This window comes from Culex quinquefasciatus, chromosome 1, assembly GCF_015732765.1.
Source record: "Culex quinquefasciatus strain JHB chromosome 1, VPISU_Cqui_1.0_pri_paternal, whole genome shotgun sequence".
In the NCBI taxonomy this organism is placed as follows: domain Eukaryota; kingdom Metazoa; phylum Arthropoda; class Insecta; order Diptera; family Culicidae; genus Culex; species Culex quinquefasciatus.
The window spans coordinates 122,069,546-122,092,006 of record NC_051861.1 but is presented as its reverse complement, the minus strand read 5'-3'; the positions used below and the strand labels follow the sequence as shown (position 1 = coordinate 122,092,006).

Below are 22,461 nucleotides of genomic sequence, written 5' to 3'. Positions count from 1 at the left end.
AATATCAATTCCCGAACAGGCCACACACCAAGGGGACCATAATTGAATAATGAAATCATCAGCCTACATCGCGTGGCTACCCCTTAACCAGGGCGATGCTGTGCGGGTTGTTGTCGACATTCAGGCGTAAATGTGGCGGCAGGTATTTTTATCCGGGATGAAGCCACCGACGTTCTCGTTGGGGTTTCTTGGTGAGATAATGCAGACTCTCTGATGAATTACTCAGCAGGCAAAAATTTAATTAAATTCACAAACACTTCCACTTGACCGAATTGAACCCAACTGTTCCAAACGGATTGACAGGGTGTTGACAGTTTTGGTGGACGTTGGCTTCAATTCACAGAAATTGACAGTTGCACTTTCAATTACTTTAATTCACTTATAGGAAAACCGGATTCACTTGTACTTACCTTGTCAGCTTTCAATCATCACCACAGTACTTACCTTTTTCGACAAATTCCGTCCCCACCATCTAGTACCTTGAATGCTACGTCCGTAATAGAGATGCTGACTGAATTTGTTCTTTAAATTCAAAACCTAAATTTCAATTAGTCCAAAAAGCATCTTCGACCACTGTCTGCGAAAAATCTCATCCTCTCCCAGCTAATGTAATTAAAATAGTGATTAATGACTAATCTACTAATTTTCCCCGAAAAACCATCCACCAGATTGACTTTCATCTCCATCCACCTAAAATAACAGTTTTTCTTTCCGAGAAAAGCTCAGCTCGAGTTCCGCGGGGCCGTAAATAGGAATTCCACCCCTCCCCCCCTCGAGGCCAAGTTAGTCACACACACTTTTCTTCAATATTTACTTTTTCCACCCTCCAAACTTTGCTGTGAATTATTCGCGCTAAATTAACTTTTGCGAGCGCGCGTTCTTTTTTCCGCGTTGCGTTGGCAACGCTCGAGATTAACCCTCCGGTGATAAAATCAAAGCAACCTAGTGACGCTTCGACGCGACATGACGCAATCTCAACAACTCCTACGTCACGAAATCTTATCCATTGTCTGATTTGGTCCTAATCGGAGAAGGTCGCGCGATTTTTTTTTTGTTCAACCCACACACATGACATGACTTGCTTCGATTGAAATCAGTGCCGAAGCGCCCAAGGTTATGCATCACCTTGTAACGGGGGGTCGTTAAGTGGGAGACTTTTTTCGCGGAATTTTGTCATCGGAGATTTTGAGAGGGGTTCGCAATGTTGCTCTGTCACTTTTGGGGGGAGGGGGGGGGATGTTTGGCACAGATTAAGCTTGAGAGCACAGGTCACTTGAATTCTGAGAGAAAGGAGATTGTTTTTCATCAAAAAACAATTGTTTTAATTGGTTTCAGATGTTTTTGGTTCCTCTGGATTCATAAGGCTTTCAAGTTGAAAATTTACTAACACATTCACACCTCTGAGTGCCACAGCATTTGGTTTGTTTTGCATTAAAATTAGCTTGGTGACAGTTCACATAATTCGTAGGGACTGTGACAGCTCGAATGCACGGTCAAAATCACGCAGTTTTAGTCAAAAACAAAACCGAACCTACTAAAACATGAGTAAGGGGGGCATCTGTCAGATTATTCAGTCAGAGTTAAATGCACTCAGATCTGTGTCAATTTCACTCAAATTTCGTTAAATTCTGAATGAAATTCACTAAAATGTGACAGATGGCCGCTTTACTCATTTTTGAGTAGTTTCGGTTTTGAAGAAAACTGAGTGATTTCGAACGAGTAATAAAAGAACGCTCCCTTTGCATCAGGAGTCAGGACACTGTTAGTTCGGCAATTTTGAGTTAAATTTTATTTGTTTCACTGAGCCTAGAAAGCCTGATGGAAGCGTTATTTTATTACGTAACGCAAAAAAATATGTTTAGACCCTGTCCCCTCCTCATAACAAATTTTAAAACATTTGTATTAGGCTTTCTAGCCCCAGTGAAAAAAAATATAGTTTAACCCAAACATTATGAACTCCTCGTCACAGTGTCCTGATGCAAACAACCCAGTCAAATCAATCCGAATTCTGAAACGAAATCTAATTAGAATCGTATACAAATTCCGTTTCAAACGCAACAACCGGTTCGAGCACGGAACCGGTTGTTGCGTTTGAAACGGAATTTGTTTAAGATTCTAATTAGATTCCATTTCAGAATTCGGATTGATTTGACTGGGAATGATCGAGCTGGAGCTGTCACAGCCCTGCGCAATATGTTTGCTGACATATCGGGCGGTGAGTCAAAAAAACCCAGCTAGAAGTCGCCTGACAAAAAACTTTTGCTAGAAAGAGATAGGAAATCTGGTGAAACAAACGTCCAGCTGTAATGTAAACATACTTTGAATGTGTTGGTAAATTTCTGACTAGAAAGCCTTATAAAGCGGCCTTCAACATCCCCCCAACCGCGTTACATAATAAGAAAAGGCTACCTTTTCAGATTTTTTCAAAACAAAAAAAAAACCCAAAATTGACGTTTGAAAATTAAAGTCACTGTCAAATTTATTTTATTGAAAAGATAAGAAATTTGGCACTTGCGATTTTCAAAGCTTCATCAAAAAGGTTTTTCTTTGTTTTCTTCTGAAATTAAGCCTAAATTTAGGATATCATTGTTCACAGCAATAAAGCATATTTTTCTGATGACAATGACCAATGGATTTTTAATTAATTTTCTTAAAATAAACTTCACGGTCCTTCTTGACGGAAAAGGTCCTACTTGACAGTTCTTTCCAAGGGATACATGGTTGATTCTTCGTCTTTTTTTTTTTTGCGATAATATTAAAACAAAGTTGAATGGTTTTCAATCGTGTTTTTTTTAACGTTGTACATACAAATTAACATAAGGCTTTCTAGGCCCTCACAGTATCCTGATGCAAACAATGATTGAGCTCGAACTGTCACAGCCCTGCGACATATTTTGGCTGCCATATAGGGCGGTCAGTCAAAACCCCCAGCTAGAAGTCGCCTGACAAAAAAAACTTTAGCTAGAAAGAGATAGGAGTTCTGATGCAAACAATTTCCCAGCAGCCATGTAAACATATTTTGAATGTGTTGGTTAATTACTGACTAGAAAGCTTTATAGGGCCTTAGGACCCTATTGGGACCAACAATGAAGTTTATATTTGTGATATTATTGTTCACAACGATAAAGCTTTTTTTTCTGAGCACAATGACCCTTTGTACGACCGCATAGGATTCAAAATAGATGTTTAAATCAATTAAAAAAAGCTTTGCGGCTCTTCTTGACAGAAAAGGTCCTACTTGACAGCTCGTTTCAAGGGGATCATAGTTGATCCATCAAAAAATGTTGTCTTGTTAATCTTTTTTTGTTTGCATTAAAGTGAAAAAAGTGATCAGAAATGGTTCTTAATCGTTTTTTAACAGCTGTACATGAAAATTTAAGACACTTTTTTCGATTTTAAACTAACCATTTTTTCCGATTTTTTTAACCAAACTATTGAGTAGTAACCGAACCTGACAGTTTAATTAACTTTCAACGCGGTGGTCACTTGCAACATTGTTGGCCAACAACACGCGGTCCTCATTTGTTTTTTGACGCAATTATAATTGGAAAACTCGCATCATTGGCCGTGTCACCACGCGTTCATTTGAAAATCAAACATTATTCAGGCGTAATTACCAACATTTAATGGTTTTGTAAAAAAAATCGATCAATACATTTACAAATGACCGCGCGTCTCCTTCAAATGACAGTTTTTTGCAAGATTTCAAAAGTATTTTGATGGAGACGCAGTATGTTTCAAATTTGAAGATCCTCGTAGATAATCAGATCCAAGACGGTCATGATAATGAAACTTGAAGCTTATGTAGTAAGCCAGCGATAACACAACATCGACAAAAAAACAACAACAGCAACAAAAGATGGCGTCCTATTGTTCACAGCATTCTATGATGTTCTGCAAAGCAAAGCAAAGCAAGCAAGATGTTTTTGTGCCTGACAATGACGTGTACGCTTCTGTGAGTTGCATACCGTTCAGGCGCGCACACGTTTTGCATGAAAGGTAGACTGTCGCAATAATGTCAACAGAGCTAGAGTCGCGCGACGTTTTCCAGCTTTTCTATGATGATCGTTTCAAAACGGCACATTGAGCGGAAAATTGGTTCGTACGAGATGACAGCATGGGCGGGTCATAGAATGGTATTCAAGACAAATTATGCGTTGCTGTTTGACAGCTGTCAGTTTGACGTTTACCATGACAGATTTTGAATTGAGTGAATATGTTTGATGTCTTGAATAACCGTCTATGCCGCAGTTCAACGGCATCCTTTGAACCTTGAAGCAACAAAAATATATAAAAAAGTGCGAAAACAGGTGAAATACTTTAAAGCTGCTTCTTGTGTAAAGAATCAAGCACTTTACTTGCAAATCATAAAAGCAGAACAATCTGAACAAGCGCTCGCAGCTCGCGCTTTTGTTCGGTAGTTGAAGAGCAATATTTCTTCGATAGATTGAGCGGGTCTCCATCTTCCCACTGTTTGTTCATCATCGTCTCTGTTGGATTTTGTTCCCTCCAGCGGCGCACGTGATCCCAATCCATATTTCATCCGGCATTTTTTTGCGAGTAATAACCTAACCTCAACGGGGGCAAACAGTCTTCGTCCAAGTACTCCTGTGGAGTTCCAATGGCGGTGGTTGCTAGTCGTTACCACATAAGTCAGGGTCGGTAAAATATTCAAAAATATTTTATTTTTGATTAAATCGTTTTGCTTAATTTGAGTATCAATACAAAAATATTTTTTAAAACGCAATTTTAAGTACCCCATTGAGTCAAACAAAAGTAATCAAAAAGTTCACCGGGCAGCACAAAAAAAAAAAGTGGCCAAGGGGTAGGACACAGAGTAACTGAGTCACTCAAATTTACAAAATTACTCAATGTGGCTCAAAGTTACTCAATCTTCTTCATAATTTCTTTTTTCACCGAGTTACGGAATTCGTGAATAAGCATTCTGTCAATCAAGCGTGTTTACAAATACATTAGAAATATTTTCACGCCACGATGCTGCCATCAGTCAACGGAACCCGGAATCAACAGTTTCCGCCTGTTACGGATTGTGCCGTGCTGATCGTCGCCGCCGCTACCGGTGAATTCGAGACTGTTCGAGACTATAGATGGCATCCTGACACCGACCGGTCCCACCGAAAAGCCCCTGCATCTGCCCCTGGAGGACGTCAACAAAATCGGTTGACCAAAAACGGAAACCGGTGTAGACAAGCCCGGTATCGTCTTCGTCTTTTCCTCGGTCAACCTGACCGCTGATGTCAAGTCCATCGAAATGCACCAGGAAGCCTTGCCGAAGGCCGTGCCCGTCAAGGAAACTGCGTCGTGGATTCGTCGCCGATGACTCAGAGAACTCACCGCCCAGGTCATCGTGATTTACCACCCCGGTCAGATCTCCAACGGATACACCCTAGTGCTAGATTGCCACATCAAGGATCAAGGAGAAGGTCTTTCGTCATTCCGGGAAGTCCACAGAGGATCATCCATAGTTCATCAAGTCTGGTGACAACGCTATTGTCTTCCTGGTCCCACCTAAGCCTCTGTGCGTGGTAGCCAAAAAGGCCACCACATATTATTCGGTACTAGCGACCACGAGGACAGATCCCTTGAGTCAACCAGAAGTTGATTTCCGGTTCTGCCCAGCAGGTACTTGCGACAATTCAGCTTTTGTCAAAGAAGTCACTTGCTTTTCCCACGACCCGAAAAAGCAAAAAAAAGCCTCCGCGATAAAAAAAAAACAACAGCTGTTAAAAAAGTGGACGTCGAGATGGGCCGCTTTCGTTTACGCTAGGGATGGGTCAGGTTGGGTTGGGGTCTGCTGAACATGTGCGAGAGTGAGAAACGGATACTGGTTATTCCGCCGGAGCTGGGTTATGGGGAGCGTGGTGCTGGGGAAAAGATTCCTCCGAACTCGGTGCTGATCTTCGAGGTGGAGCTGGTGAAGATCGAGCGGAAGACGGAGCTGTAGAGAGTAAGTTAATAATTCAAGCCATTGCCGCAAAATCCAGTGAAGTGCAACCACACCGAAACCGTAGTCACCAAGATCGAAACGAAAATCTCTAAGAAGAGTCGTTGTATCATCCGGTTGCATTCCGTCTAGGAGAAGAAATCATCGTGGGACTGGAGGGGGTCATCTGAAGCAATCGCTTCGATCTTTTTTAATTTTACCAGAGACTAATTAAACGATTGATGCGTTTTTCATGGGTTGTTTGTATTTATTTATTTATTTTGCTTCTAAATCTTACCTAAACCCTTGGCAGAGTGTCGACACTAATCATAGCGGTACCCTTCTGCTCCTTGGCCTAGATGGTCTTAATGTTACCCATGGAAGCGGTGACTTTCTTGGTAAGTTCCTTCTTGTGGACAGCAGCTCCAGTGTCACCGGCGCCTTTTTTTCAGCACCTTGCGTTTCTACTCGCCCGGCAGCGTGATTAGAGCGCCGATTCCGCGGACCTGCTTTTCGTTGGTCAGCTTCACCTGGAACTTTCCGACCGACGCCATCGACGTTTTGGCGACGTTGGCAGCAGTCACCAGCTCTCTGGCTGAAACGTCATCTTGTCCGGGAAAGCCCATTCGCGGAGTTTGGATCGTTTTCGAGCGAGCAATGTTCATCATCCAGATGATTTCGTTCTTGGCACCCTTTTTGGAAACGGTCTTCTTCGGGGCATGCTTCTTGGCGGTGGCCGCAGTGTTCTTGTCCTTGGCGGTGGCATTAGCAGCCTATTTTTGAATAAAGCCGACGTCGGAACCGTTTTGCCAGCAGTGGCCGGAGCCTTCTTGCCTCTCTCAGCAGCTTTCTTGGCAGCCGGACACTTCTCAGCTGACTTCCTCTCGGTGGCGGCCGGTTTCTTCTCATCAGCTCTTCTTCTCACCCGTGCCGGAAGCAGCAGCTGGCTACTTCTCCTTCTATTCGGCCGGTTGCCCCGCGGACTTTTCAGATAAGGATTGGATGGATCTCTTCCAGTATTTCTAGTCCAAATTCTTGCGTCATGTTCAGGGTCTTTCCGCTGGAGGTGCAATACTGCTGGTCCCGATGGCCCAACTAGCTAGAATGTATTTAATCTTTTTCTGCTCACATTCTTTCGTGTTAGTTTTATTTTTTGTACTTGTTTGGTCGTATTTGCCGCTGCCATCTGAAAAAAATATCAATTTTATTCAACACAGTTCTATGAAGGTGGCATTTCTCTTGTATCAACCTACCTCATGTCACGGAATCGTCGCTAAGAACCAGGAGTTTATTCGTCGATTTTTTGTGTCGGGGAAAAATTTACACTTCCGCTGTTTTTTGTGTTTTGCAAGTTGTCAGTGTCAGAAATGTTGAAATGTCAATGTCAAAATTTGTTACTTCGTTTGTGAAAATCATGGTGAAGATTGAGAAATTTTGAAAAACGTACGTGGCTCAATGTTACTCAATTCTATTCATTTTTTCTCAAAATCACTCACTGTCCTACCCCTTGAAAGTGGCAGTCAAACGTTCAACCGAATCGCCAACGCCTACTAGATCATCGCGGTGGACTTGTTCCTTCGGCAGTGGGCTGGAAATCGCCCGCACTCGGTCGGTTTGGATTCCAATCGGAAGTAGAGACCCTAAATAGGGAGACTGGTCTAAGCTGGCTAATTCGATCTGGCAACGTATGTTTTGAGCTTGGCAACACTGATCAGTTTTGCTGGCCGTAAAGGCAAATGCTCGTTTGGATACGTCAAACTCGTGTCTGTTTGGGTACGTCAAATTCACTTCGACCAGTCTCCCTATTAAGGATCTCTAATCGGAAGGTGTACAGCCGACGGGTCAATATTTGCGTTCGTTCGTCGGTCCTTCTCCGGAGACCACCCCCGGGTCAAACGGAGTCCAGCGACGAGGGCGGTGGTGTTTTGATAGGCCTGATTGAAGGAAAACACTGTGAAATTAGCTAACGCAAACAGCACAGTCGTTAGTTGGTTCAGCACTACGCGTGTTGATTTTATCGGGAACTCGGGTGCTGGGATGGAATTCGAAATCGGGAACGATTAAATCTGAGCTGTCGCAGGGATTGATTCCGGGTAGTGTTTAATGTGATTTTGAGTAGGTTCGCACGAGTGTGTACGAGCGTTAATGACAGGTTGATTGTCAACATTGCACGCAGGAAAAAGTTAGTAAAGTATTGTTTAAAATAAATTTAATGTGGAGAGGCAGAGTATTCATTGAACATTTCTAGGAAATCATAATTAGTAGACGTTCCAAGGGTGCACACATTATTCCGCATAAATATAATTCTGGAGTAACTTTTCAAAACGGCGTGACTATGGATGTAAAAAATCAGTCCATCTTACCCAAACTGAACGTGAGTTGTCACTAGAGAAAGTGGAGTAGCCTGTTCTTTTACATAGAAGGTTAAGCCTTTTTGAAAAGTTACTACGGAATAATACACTGTGAAAAGAGGCCAACTTTAAACGTGAACAACTGACAGTTGCAAGCTTTTTTTTATGTGCGCAGGGACAATTATGCAATACTGTTTTTTTGTTTCTATCATTGGCATAATGGTGTTGCCAAGTAATCAAATGAAAAAAAAAAATAGTTAGGTTGTCATAACTGAGCACCGTAACCACAAAACGATTTTTAATTACATTGTATGATTTTTCTTAACTTTGTCTAACGATTCCTTATGTCCAAATAAACCATTTTGCATCAAATGAAAATGTTGGTGGACTGCCTTTATAAAACTGCTATGAAAATATTCGAAATATGTATCTCGAGTAGGTGTTTGCTGATCAGTTGGGTCCTAAAATGAAGTTTACATTTTTAATATTATTGCTCATAACAATAAAGCTTATTTTTCTGAGTAGAATGGCCCTTTGAACGATCGCAAAGGATTAAAAATGGATTTTTAATTGAATTAAAAATAAAATAACTTCACGGTCCTTCTTGACAGAAGAGGTCCTACTTGACAGCTCGTTCCGAGGGGACCATAGTTCATTCATTGAAAAAATGTTGTCTTGTTATTTTTTTTTATGCATTCAAATGAAAAAAGTGATCAGAAATAGTTTTTAATCGTTTTTTTTACCGTTGTACATAAAAATTGACATAAGGCTTTAGCACCCAATTCGATGTCTTTGGTAAAATTTGGCATTGCATTTCTGCAACCATGCAAATTTATGAAAAGAATCCTTCAATTGCAAATTTGATTTCATAACTAAAAATTGTTTAGTTTTTACCGACTTTTTTAAACATGTTTTTAAAAATTACCATTATGTCCATCATTTTTTTTTCATTTTTGTAATTTTTGTAATATTTGTAATATTTGTAATTTTTGTAATTTTTGTAATTTTTTGTCATTTTTTGTCATTTTTGTAATTTTTTGTCATTTTTGTAATTATTTGTCATTTTTTGTCATTTTTTTCATTTTTGTCATTTTTGTCATTTTTGTCATTTTTGTCATTTTTGTCATTTTGTTCATTTTTGTAATTTTTGTAATTTTTGTAATTTTTGTAATTTTTGTAATTTTTGTAATTTTTGTAATTTTTGTAATTTTTGTAATTTTTGTAATTTTTGTAATTTTTGTAATTTTTGTAATATTTGTAATTTTTGTAATTTTTGTATTTTTGTATTTTTGTAATTTTTGTAATTTTTGTATTTTTGTAATTTTTGTATTTTTGTAATTTTGTAATTTTTGTAATTTTGTAATTTTTGTAATTTTGTAATTTTGTAATTTTTGTAATTTTGTAATTTTGTAATTTTTGTAATTTTGTAATTTTGTATTTTTGTAATTTTGTAATTTTGTAATTTTTGTAATTTTTGTAATTTTTGTATTTTATTTTTGTAATTTTGTATTTTTGTAATTTTGTAATTTTTGTAATTTTTGTAATTTTGGTATTTTTGTAATTTTGTAATTTTGTAATTTTGTATTTTTGTATTTTTGTAATTTTTGTAATTTTGTAATATTTGTAATTTTTGTAATTTTTGTAATTTTGTAATTTTTGTAATTTTTGTATTTTTGTATTTTTGTAATTTTTGTAATTTTGTAATATTTGTAATTTTGTAATTTTGTAATTTTGTAATTTTGTAATTTTTGTAATTTTGTAATTTTTGTAATTTTTGTATTTTTGTAATTTTTGTAATTTTGTAATTTTTGTAATTTTGTAATTTTGTAATTTTGTAATTTTTGTAATTTTGTATTTTTGTATTTTTGTAATTTTGTATTTTTGTAATTTTGTAATTTTGTAATTTTGTATTTTTGTAATTTTTGTATTTTTGTATTTTTGTATTTTTGTAATTTTGTATTTTTGTAATTTTGTAATTTTGTAATTTTTGTAATTTTGTAATTTTGTAATTTTTTAATTTTTGTAATTTTTGTAATTTTGTAATTTTTGTAATTTTTGTAATTTTGTAATTTTGTAATTTTTGTAATTTTGTAATTTTTGTAATTTTGTAATTTTGTAATTTTGTAATTTTGTATTTTTGTAATTTTTGTAATTTTTGTAATTTTGTAATTTTGTAATTTTGTAATTTTGTAATTTTTGTAATTTTGTAATTTTGTAATTTTGTAATTTTGTAATTTTTGTAATTTTGTATTTTTGTAATTTTTGTAATTTTGTAATTTTGTAATTTTGTATTTTTGTATTTTTGTATTTTTGTAATTTTGTAATTTTGTAATTTTGTAATTTTTGTAATTTTTGTAATTTTTGTAATTTTTGTAATTTTTGTAATTTTTGTAATTTTTGTAATTTTTGTAATTTTTGTAATTTTTGTAATTTTTGTAATTTTTGTATTTTTGTATTTTGTAATTTTGTAATTTTGTAATTTTGTAATTTTTGTAATTTTGTAATTTTTGTAATTTTGTAATTTTTGTAATTTTTGTAATTTTTGTAATTTTTGTAATTTTTGTAATTTTTGTAATTTTTGTAATTTTTGTAATTTTTGTAATTTTTGTAATTTTTGTAATTTTTGTAATTTTTGTAATTTTTGTTATTTTTGTATTTTTTGTAATTTTTGTAATTTTTGTAATTTTTGTATTTTTGTAATTTTTGTAATTTTTGTAATTTTTGTAATTTTTGTAATTTTTGTAATTTTTGTAATTTTTGTAATTTTTGTAATTTTTGTAATTTTTGTAATTTTTGTAATTTTTGTAATTTTTGTAATTTTTGTAATTTTTGTAATTTTTGTAATTTTGTAATTTTTGTAATTTTGTAATTTTTGTAATTTTGTAATTTTTGTATTTTTGTAATTTTGTAATTTTTGTAATTTTTGTAATTTTGTAATTTTGTAATTTTTGTAATTTTTGTATTTTTGTAATTTTTGTAATTTTGTAATTTTGTAATTTTGTAATTTTGTAATTTTGTAATTTTGTAATTTTTGTATTTTTGTAATTTTGTAATTTTTGTAATTTTGGTCATTTTGGTCATTTTGTCATTTTGTCATTTTTGTCATTTTTGTCATTTTGTCATTTTGTCATTTTTGTCATTTTTGTCATTTTTGTCATTTTTGTCATTTTTGTCATTTTTGTCATTTTTGTCATTTTTGTCATTTTTGTCATTTTTGTCATTTTTGTCATTTTTGTAATTTTTGTCATTTTTGCCATTTTTGCCATTTTTGCCATTTTTGTCATTTTTGCCATTTTTGTCATTTTTTAGTGATTTTTGCAATTTTGGTAATTTTGCTAAACAATTTACTCTCTCTTGGAAGAATTGGTCAGTAACCAAAAATGAGTTATTCACCCTGAAATCTGAAGAAATACTGGAATGTTTATGCAAAAAAAAAAAAGAAATAATTTCGAAAAACGATAGAAGCACAAAAACAACTCATTCGACAAGTGTGATGTGATAAACAAAAATACAAAACTCAAGTAAAATTCCTAAATGCCATTCACTGTACTATCTCCGCAAAAGTACGCACTTCCGCACGTGTTCCGTACACGAGACCTTTGCTGAAACGGATTCAAGGAGCGGAACATGTGTGTAAATTGTTGTTGAACACGTGCTGCGAGTTGGAATTTTGTTTTTCTGGGAGACAAAAACGAAAATTTTACTTTTATGGAGACGCAAGGTGTTTCACCTTTCTCAAAACTTATATAGTTTTCCGAGAACTTCTCAATCTTCAGCGCCAACATGTTGCCGGAACCAGTTTCCCAGCCCCGTCAGCGATAATTCTTATAATGTTGGAAAATATTTTCTTTTGTCTTCTCCGTCGAACCGATACCGATTCGACCTCCTTAGAACAAAACTCCCTAATGAAGATACCCTTGTTCGAATATCCTCCCTTCCGGACGTGAACACGACAGCGTTATCAAGTTCCCGCAAAGTATGACGAGAAGCTTTCACAACTCTGCCCCATGAATACGTAAACAGACACGTCTCGTGCCACGTGTTTACCTTTTCGGGGAAAGTTACACGGTTAAGCATTAAGAACCAGCCGCTGTTCTGGGAAAGATGCCAGCTGTCGAGATTTCCTCGTTTCTCGACAATATTTGTGTGCGAAAGAGGCAGATTTGCCTTTGTTCTGTTGATCTTGCCGGTTTGCCATAATGGCGGATCTGCGTTTGACAGCTGCTACCATCTGACAGTTACACGGTAAATGTGAAGTTGGTGTTTTTCGCCCCATTAAAAAAACAGAAACATTTCCCCAAAGTGACAAATGATTCCAGAGGCTTTAAGTACACTTTTGCAAAGTAATGTTCCCGCCAACAGACAGATAGAATCACTCATCAATCTTGTTGCCCCAGGAAAAGTCGAGAAAAAAAAACGCATCAGACCTTTTTTCTACCTTTAATCAACCCCGCCGTTCAGGTTGTATCGCTTTGCAAGTGGGACCAGAATTGGGAAATTAGGATTCTTCTCGTTGAACATGATCCTCCTCTTCTTTGTTGCGTCTTTTTCTGACTTCTGGAATGACCTTTTTTGTATTAGGCAAAAAAAGGGATGCGTGTAATTTGCCTTTTTTTTAGAATGAAAACATTGACGTTCAGAATAATGTGTACACTAAATGAAATTCCCACAGAAAAAGTAATAAAAAGCTTTCTAGTCAGAAATTTATCAACAGATTGTTTACATGATTGCTGCAAGATTGGTTGCATCAGATTTGTTATCTCTTTCCAGCAATGTTTTTTTTGACTTATCGCCGTCATTTTTTTTGCGGGCCTGTGACAGCTCGAGCTTGATCATTAGGTTTTACGCCAACTCGGTTTTTATTTTAGAAATTTGACAGCTTGGCTGCACTGTTTACATTTTTTGACCGTGTGTCTCAGTAAAAATGTGTGTGCGTGTGCGCTCGTGACGTCACGCTGTAAAACCTAATTGTTTACATCAGGACACTGTGACGAGGAGTTAGTCATTTTTAGGTTCAATTACTTTTTTTCACTGAGCCTTGCGAGAAATTTAATTTCGTATTTGAGTTATTTTGCTTTAACTTTTAAAGTTATTATGGTATTTTTGAGATAATTTTGGTAATTTGGTATTTTTGGTAATTTTGGTAATTTTGGAAATTTTTTGGTAATTTCGGTAATTTTGGTAATTTTGGTAATTTTGATAATTTTGATAATTTTGGTATTTTTTTGATTTTTGATAATTTTGTTAATTTTGGTAATTTTGTTAATTTTGTTAATTTTGTTAATTTTGTTAATTTTGTTAATTTTGTTAATTTTGTTAATTTTGTTAATTTTGTTAATTTTGTTAATTTTGTTAATTTTGTTAATTTTGTTAATTTTGTTAATTTTGTTAATTTTGTTAATTTTGTTAATTTTGTTAATTTTGTTAATTTTGTTAATTTTGTTAATTTTGTTAATTTTGTTAATTTTGTTAATTTTGTTAATTTTGTTAATTTTGTTAATTTTGTTAATTTTGTTAATTTTGTTAATTTTGTTAATTTTGTTAATTTTGTTAATTTTGTTAATTTTGTTAATTTTGTTAATTTTGTTAATTTTGTTAATTTTGTTAATTTTGTTAATTTTGTTAATTTTGTTAATTTTGTTAATTTTGTTAATTTTGTTAATTTTGTTAATTTTGTTAATTTTGTTAATTTTGTTAATTTTGTTAATTTTGTTAATTTTGTTAATTTTGTTAATTTTGTTAATTTTGTTAATTTTGTTAATTTTGTTAATTTTGTTAATTTTGTTAATTTTGTTAATTTTGTTAATTTTGTTAATTTTGTTAATTTTGTTAATTTTGTTAATTTTGTTAATTTTGTTAATTTGGTTAATTTTGTTAATTTTGTTAACTTTGGTAATTTTGGTAATTTTGGTAATTTTGGTAATTTTGGTAATTTTGGTAATTTTGGTAATTTTAGTGATTTTAGCAATTTTGGCAATTTGGTAATTTTACTAATTGGGTACTAAAGCCCTATGACAATTTTTATGTGCAAAGGTAACACATATGATTAAAAACCAAGACAACATTTTTTCGATGGATTAACTATGGTCCCCTTGGAACGAGCTGTCAAGTAACAGTTTTTCTGTCAAAAAGGACCGCGAGGTTAATTTTTCAAAATTGATTCAAAAATCCATTTAAACTTTTTGTGGTCGTTCAAAGGGTCATTGTACTCAGAAAAATAAGCTTTATAGCTGTAAACAATAATATCAGCAATCTAAGCTTCATTTTAGGACCCAATTTGATAAAATAAATCTCCTTTTCGCATTTTGATCATTTTTTACACTGCACTGTAACATTAAAAATTCAAGGCGTTTATAGAAAAAATGCCTTTTCCTTCCCTACCGTTATCATCATCATCACCCGTTTAATTAATTATGATTCCTTCCGAGTGCGGTGTTAGTGAACCATCTTTGCAAAGAATACCTACCTATTATGGGCCCTCTTGCAAGAAGGAGAAGAAGTCAACAGAATAGGTGAAGATGAGGGCTCCGGTTCGTATAATGGCAATTAATGAAAATAAACGATGATTCTCTTTTGAACTTTTCCTTCAGATTGAATGAGATGAAAGAAGCCCTCAGAGATAAAAAATCAATTTTGTTATCTTTTAATTGAAAAAAAACATGTTAGAAGAAATGGCTTAAAATAACATTTAATCCTCTAGAATTATTTGAGTTAATAAAACCTGAAAAACAACCTCGATAAAAAAATTAAATCGTTATGAGTAACTTCCAATAAGCGTATTCCACGACCCCTGTCAATAATTCGAAAATTGAGCCATTCCGCCAAAGTGAATAAAACTGCTGCAAAAAAAAAACTCTCAAAACTCTCCACATCCGCAATATTGCTCGCAACGCAACCCGGATGTGAGTTGAAAACCAGTTTCGCGCTTCCGGGAAATCACCACATTCGTGTACGGTGCTAACGCAATCACTCTTCCAGTTTCAGTCCACAGTTGGGGTAAAAGTTGTTAGATACAACAGGTTCCAGTTTTCCACCATGGCCGTGAATGGTACGCTTTACTTTGCGGTTTTTTTTACTGGTGACTTCCTGGACTAGTTAATTTGCTGGTTCGAAAATGGGAACGATTTTGTAATGTGATGAAGTGCTGGAAGTGGAAGTTTGCAACAAAAAATAAGCGTGTAACGAGCTGTCAAATATTGCACTACAGTTTACTCATTTGTGGAAAGTTATGAAATGAAACTCAACTCTGCAAACTTCTGGGTATTTCCCAGTCATCGTGTACTGGATTATGTTGACAGATGGGTCACAGACTAAACTGAAACAGACGTTCCACTTCAAAGAAAATATTCTAGAAGTCGAAAAAGTTTACTTTACCTTACCCTAACAAAATTCCCGAAGGCAAACAAACTCCCTCGGCATTTTCCGATAGAACACGATAAAGATCTTTTAATTTCCCCCAACTCCATCGTCGTCCTTCAGACATTTGTAGAAAAACACACACTCACAACATGTGTTTGTCTGTGTGTGTGTGTTCCATATCGGACGGCTTTCCCGGGGCTTTATCGGAAACGAAGCCCAGACTATTCGAACCACGTGCACTTTCTCATTAACTATTTGACATGAGTTTTAGCTTTGGCCTGCCCCAGCACGACCGGTGTCTGGAATGGGTTCGTTTACTTTTGTCGATATTTCCAGAATGCCTGGGCTGATGAGAAATTTCAATCTCGTTATGATGATGTTATCGTTGGGGCAAACACCTCGCACCACTTTCTAGGGCATGAATCTCTGGAATTTCATAATTAAAAGCTTTGCAACTGAGCTGAGTGGCTCACCGGGAGTGAGCAAACGCGCTACACGCTAAATGACACGCTTTGAAACGTCAAACGCAATCGACAGGCGCGCACCTAGCGGACAGTTTCCCAAACCTTTCTTCCTAACTCATCTATGTCAAGATATGAAACTCAAAGGCCGGAAAATGTTGTGTTTTCTCTTCACAAACAGACAGACAGGCGTGGACCAGCAGCAGGACAACCGAAACATATCAAAGGAGAGGCGGGCAGCTGCACCAGCATGGCATCGATAGACTACGACTATCTAATCAAATTCCTGACCGTCGGCGACTCTGGCGTCGGCAAGACGAGCTTCCTGTACCAGTACACGGACGGCGTGTTCCACACCAAGTTCATCTCGACCGTCGGTATTGACTTTCGCGAGAAGCGAGTGGTGAGTTTGCGGGGTCTGGTTGTCTGTGAATGTTGGTAATGTCTTGGGCGCATTAGTAGTAGAGGAAAATTCCCTGGAAATGAGCTATTTTGGGTTGGGTTTTCCGTTGTAATGGTTGGGATTAGTTAGAAACGTACTGAGCAAATGAGCGCTTCAAATTTGAATTATGAAGAAGTCGTTATTTGGTTATCTACCGATCATCTGAAATACCTCATTTAGTACTGAGGAAATGTGAAATTTGATTTCAATGAGGTTTTGTCGACCCCAAATTTACTGAGTAATAAGTTCTGGTATTTGGATTAGTTTTTGATAGCTGAATAAATCTTTAAAATTTCGCCAAAAGTTCGAAATTTAAAAAAAAAAATGCATTATCAATATTAATTCGAAAATCTGTGTATTGAGAAGGAATTTCTGATCGATTTGATGTGTTCGACTTTGTTGTAGACTTTTGAGGACATAAATAGGCATGCGCAAAAAAAATGCATTCTAATTTATTATTTTTATTTGACTCTTTATAACTTACAGTTAAATTACATAGTAATGAAAGAAGAAATTGTGGTTGTTGAAAATCTCTTTTTTGAGTAATTTTAAACTGAAACTGATGAAAACTTTCCCAGGTCTTGTTTTAAAATCAAACTTTTTTTACGCAAGATCTAACACCATTTTCAGATGTAAAAATAACCATAATTTATTTTACTCTTTACAAGTATACACAATTTTTAACTTTCGAAATATTTTGATTTGATTTAGTGGACTAAAAAAGCATATTTTTTGCTAGAGTTTAGAATAGTGAGCAATTCTCTACGAAATCGGTCTTTTTTCTTCAATTTTAATTTTTGTATTTTTTAATCCGACTGAAACTTTTTTGGTGCCTTCGTTATGCCCAAAAAAGCCATTTTGCATCATTAGTTTGTCCATATAATTTTCCATACAAATTTCGCAGCTGTCCATACAAAAATGATGTATGAAAATTCAAAAATCTGTATCTTTTAAAGGATTTTTTTGATCGATTTGGTGTCTTCGGCAAAGTTGTAGGTATGGATACGGACTACACTGGAAAAAAATGATACACGGTAAAAAAATTGGTGATTTTTTTATTTAACTTTTTATCACTAAAATTTGATTTGCAAAAAAACACTATTTTTAATTTTTTTTATTTTTTGATATGTTTTAGAGGACATAAAATGCCAACTTTTCAGAAATTTCCAGGTTGTGCAAAAAATCATTGACCGAGTTATGAATTTTTTAATCAATACTGATTTTTTCAAAAAATCGAAATATTGGGCGCACAATTTTTTCAACTTCATTTTTCGATGTAAAATCAAATTTGCAATCAAAAAGTACTTTATTAAAAATTTAGATAAAGTGCACCGTTTTCAAATTAAATCCATATTTAGGTGACTTTTTTGAAAATAGTCGCAGTTTTTCATTTTTTTTAATTAGTGCACATGTTTGCACACTTTTGAAAAAAAAATATTTTTGAAAAGTTGAGAAAATTCTCTATATTTTGCTTCTTCTGACTTTGTTGATACGACCTTTAGTTGCTGAGATATTGCAATGCAAAGGTTTAAAAACAAGAAAATTGATGTTTTCTAAGTCTCACCCAAACAGCCCACCATTTTTTAATGTCGATATCTCAGCAACTAATGGTCCGATTTTCAATGTTAATATATGGGTCATTCCATCTGAAGCGGAACAGCATTTGAAAATTACCCTCTTCGATCCTGCTCAAATTTGGCAGGGCTGTTGATACTATCAAAACATGAAAGAATCCCGAATTTCATCCAAATCGGACCACCCCCTCCATTTTTGTACCTCCCCAAAAAATCGACTTTTTGGCAATTTTTGACCAAACCTCCTAGTTTCAAACGGCGATAGCTCTGGAACCACAAATCTCAGAAGGTCGGTCTTAGACTCAATTTTGAAGGAAATTGGACGTAGAATCCATTTCCGTGATCAACATGTTGATTAATTTATTTTTTCTACCTGTATTGCGCAATTGAAAACTTTAAACGGCCGTATCTCGAAACACCCCAACTTATTTTTTTTATTTGACCTCACCATCGTGTTTCCCGGACAATTTTACATAAGAATCACTTATCGACAGAAATGAATATGTTTCGTTCCAGAGATATCGAATTTTAAAGTTTTGTGTTTTCGAGATTACCTACATCAGCTTCATTCGCCGCATCTGCTAGAAGCACACAGGCGGGCTGATCAATAACTGCTACCTGGCCATTTATTGAAATAATATTTCATCATAAATAATCTTTATCAAATTGGGCAAACATTAATTGTTTAACACTGTAGGAAACTGGAGTTTAATCACGAATGTTTATCTGCTTTATCCGTTTATCTGAATGAAGTGAATTTCTGTGCTAACCCACAGGACAGAGCAATAACGACACACAGTAAAGGGCAGAATTGGATTCCGACGGAGCGAGCAGCGCATTATTTAGTAAAAAATATGAATTAAAATGAATAAAATTTGTTGATACGTTGTACTCTAGTAAAGCACGATCACAAAGGAAAAGAATTTCTGGAAAGTATAAAACTGAAAAATGTAAGAAAATTACAAAGTTTGATCTGCTGCAAAGCGGCTAATTCTCCAAAATATAGTTGCAATGATTTCGATACCGTCCGATCAACAATGTTTTTTTTTTCTTCTTTCATTCTTGTATTCTTGGAACACAATACGGCTGCTGTTTTTGCTGAATGGCACTATTTTGCTACCGCCCATGATAAAGGCCCTAGTCATGACCTCGGAGGTACTCTAAAACGGTTAGCAACACGTAAATAACGGTGCATTCAAATTAACCCAATAAATATTCCTTTCACAAAAATAGATTGATCAAGGTAGGGGAACAGCATCTCATTCCAGCGTTCCTCTAATGTTGCCATATCAGCGATTTGGCATTCACTTACAGCTGATTAAAAGCGTTTTCAACTGAAATCGAGTGATAAATAGCTCAATAAGAAGTGAACAATCAAGTTTCTATCAAAAGTTTTGAAAAATGTTTTGTTTAAATAGTGAAAATTAGCAAATTAGACGAAACTAGGAGCGAGGACTTAACCTGCCAAACATACGAGAATTTCCCCTATTAGCCATTTGAACAAATATTTGCGTAAAATTGTAAAAATATAAATTAAATTAATCATCTCTAAGAACACCAGGTAGCAGTTATTGATCGGCCCGCCTGTGTGCTTCTTGCAGATGCGGCGAATGAAGCTGATGTAGGTAATCTCGAAAACACAAAACTATAAAATTCGATATCTCTGGAACGAAACATATTCATTTCTGTCGATAAGTGATTCTTATGTAAAATTGTCCGGGAAACACGATGGTGAGGTCAAATAAAAAAAATAAGTTGGGGTGTTTTGAGATACGGCCGCTTAAAGTTTTCAATTGCGCAATACAGGTAGAAAAAATAAATTAATCAACATTTTGATCACGGAAATGGATTCTACGTCCAATTTCCTTCAAAATTGAGTCTAAGACCGACCTTCTGAGATTTGTGGTTCCTGAGCTATCGCCGTTTGAAACTAGGAGGTTTGGCCAAAAATCGCCAAAAAGTCGATTTTTTTGGGAGGTACAAAAATGGAGGGGGTGGTCCGATTTGGATGAAATTCGGGATTCTTGCATGTTTTGATAGTATCAACAGCTCTGCCAAATTTGAGCAGGATCGGAGAGGGTAATTTTCAAATTTGCACTTTTTCGTGCACAGTTGAGATGGAATGACCCATATGAAACATTTGTGAAATTTTCGGATCTTTTCGAAAACAATATTTTCAAAATTTTCAAATCAAGACACACATTTTAAAAGGGCGTGATATTGAATGTTTGGCCCTTTTGAAATGTTAGTCTTGATTTGAAATTTTTTTTCTCAACTTTTCAAAAATATTTTTTTCAAAAGTGTGCAAACATGTGCACCAATTTAAAAAAAATTAAAAACTGCTACTATTTTCAAAAAAGTCACCTAAATATGGATTTAACTTGAAAACGGTGCACTTTATCAAAATTTGACTAAAGTACTTTTTGATTGCAAATTTGATTTTACATCGAAAAATGAAGTTAAAAAATTTTTGCGACCAAAAATTTCGATTTTTTGAAAAAATCAGTATTGATAAAAAAAATTCATAACTCGGTCAATGATTTTTTGCAAAACCTGGAATTTTCTGAAAAGTTGGCATTTGATGTCCTCTAAAACATATCAAAAAATAAAAAAATTAAAAATAGTGTTTTTTTGCAAATCAAATTTTAGTGATAAAAAGTTAAATAAAAAAATCACCAAATTTTTTTTACCGTGCATCATTTTTTTTCCAGTGTAGTCCGTATTCATACCTACAACTTTGCCGAAGACACCAAATCGATCAAAAAAATCCTTTAAAAGATACAGATTTTTGAATTTTCATACATCATTTTTGTATGGACAGCTGCGAAATTTGTATGGAAAATTATATGGACAAACTAATGATGCAAAATGGCTTCTTTGGGCATACCGAAGGCACCAAAAAAGTTTCAGTCGAATTAAAAAATACAAAAAAAAACGATTGACCGAAATCCTAGAGAACTGCTCTAGTGCAAAAATTCGAAGAGGAAATATATTTATTTTTGGAAAAAATAATGATTTTTTAGAAGTCTTAGAAAATATTTTCAATTAAAATTTTTAAAATATTATTTCAATTAAAAGGTTACTAAGGCACTCGAAGTTGGCTTCACACATTTTTTGATAAAGATGAAGTTCAATGAAGTTTTTAAGCTATGGCATTTTGAGATATTTTTTCAAAAATGTTCAGTTTTTCTTAGTTCAAATATACATATGAATGATAAGCAACCCAGCGAAAAAAAACACGAAAAGCTGGAGGAAACTTCCTACAATTTTTATTTGGAATTTGTAAATCGAACTTTTAGTTGCTGAGTGGCCTGTAAAAGTTTCAAATTTGCGAAAAATTATTTTTCTCAGTGATATCTAGCTAGGCCCTATTTTTTAACCATGGACCCGTTGTGAAATTTTTTACAAAAAAAAAAACAAATAGTTTCGACGTGTTTGAATTAAGACTAATCTTTTTAAATGCCTAAAAACTGGTCATTTTTAAATATTGGGCTTCATTTTTATTTATTTTGTAATTATGTTTGCCTTTCCTGATCTGTGATCTAAAATTTACAAATTTTTAAATGAAAATAAAATAGCTTAATTTGAGTGAAAAGAAAATGCTGAAAAGTTTAATTTTTCATTTGAGAAATTCTCTACAAAATCGACCGACTTCGTGTTTTTTCCATTTTTTTTTAAACTTGACTCAAGCTTGGTAAGGGCCTTCCCTATGACCAAAGATTCAACCGTACAAGGCTCCATACAATAATGGTTCGTAAATATTCGAAAATCTGTATCTATTGCAGGCATTTTCTTATCGGTTTGGTGTCTTCGGCAAAGTTGTAGCACGATTCAGAATAAATGGTACACGGAAAAAATAAGCCGATTTTTTAGTTAAAATGTTTAAGACAAAAAAAACTATTTCTCGAAGTTCCTCTTTTTTGAAATAAATTTATTTTTTAATGGACAAAAAAACCGCTACATTTTGCCATAAAAAAATATTGGCCAAAATGTTGACGCCAAGTTTGATTTTCCGAAGAAATATGTTTTTTGGAAAAAAATAAATTTTACTATTTTTTTTGTTTTAAGACTGGTACAAATATTTTTAAAATTTTTTGTCACCCCCTTCAAAATTGGCCGGAAAAATCAGGGGGCAAAAAAAATATTTTTACAATAAACTTCAAAATTTCAATGAAAATTCAAGGGCAACCAGCTGAAATCAAATTAAAATACATTCTCCTGCGTTTAAAATCATTTTTAGCATGTATGGGTTTATTAAAAAATCTTAAGATTTTTTGAAAATTTTCGATGCAAAATCTTTTTTTTCGATACAATTTTTGTTTTTTTTTTA

The 22,461-nt window shown here is 34.4% G+C and overlaps 1 protein-coding gene and 1 pseudogene across 1 annotated transcript in view; both read left to right on the top strand.

Moving 5' to 3' along the window:
* Positions 1 to 22,461, top strand: part of LOC6054175 (ras-related protein Rab-27A) — a 44,823-nt gene that overhangs the window by 19,662 nt on the left and 2,700 nt on the right. Inside the window, exon 2 of the mRNA XM_038248817.1 lies at positions 16,297 to 16,518. Coding sequence (XP_038104745.1) covers positions 16,366 to 16,518 — 153 coding nt within the window. The 5' untranslated portion in view covers positions 16,297 to 16,365. The remainder of the gene's footprint in view (positions 1 to 16,296; positions 16,519 to 22,461) is intronic.
* On the top strand, positions 158 to 5,965 carry LOC119771124 (annotated as a pseudogene).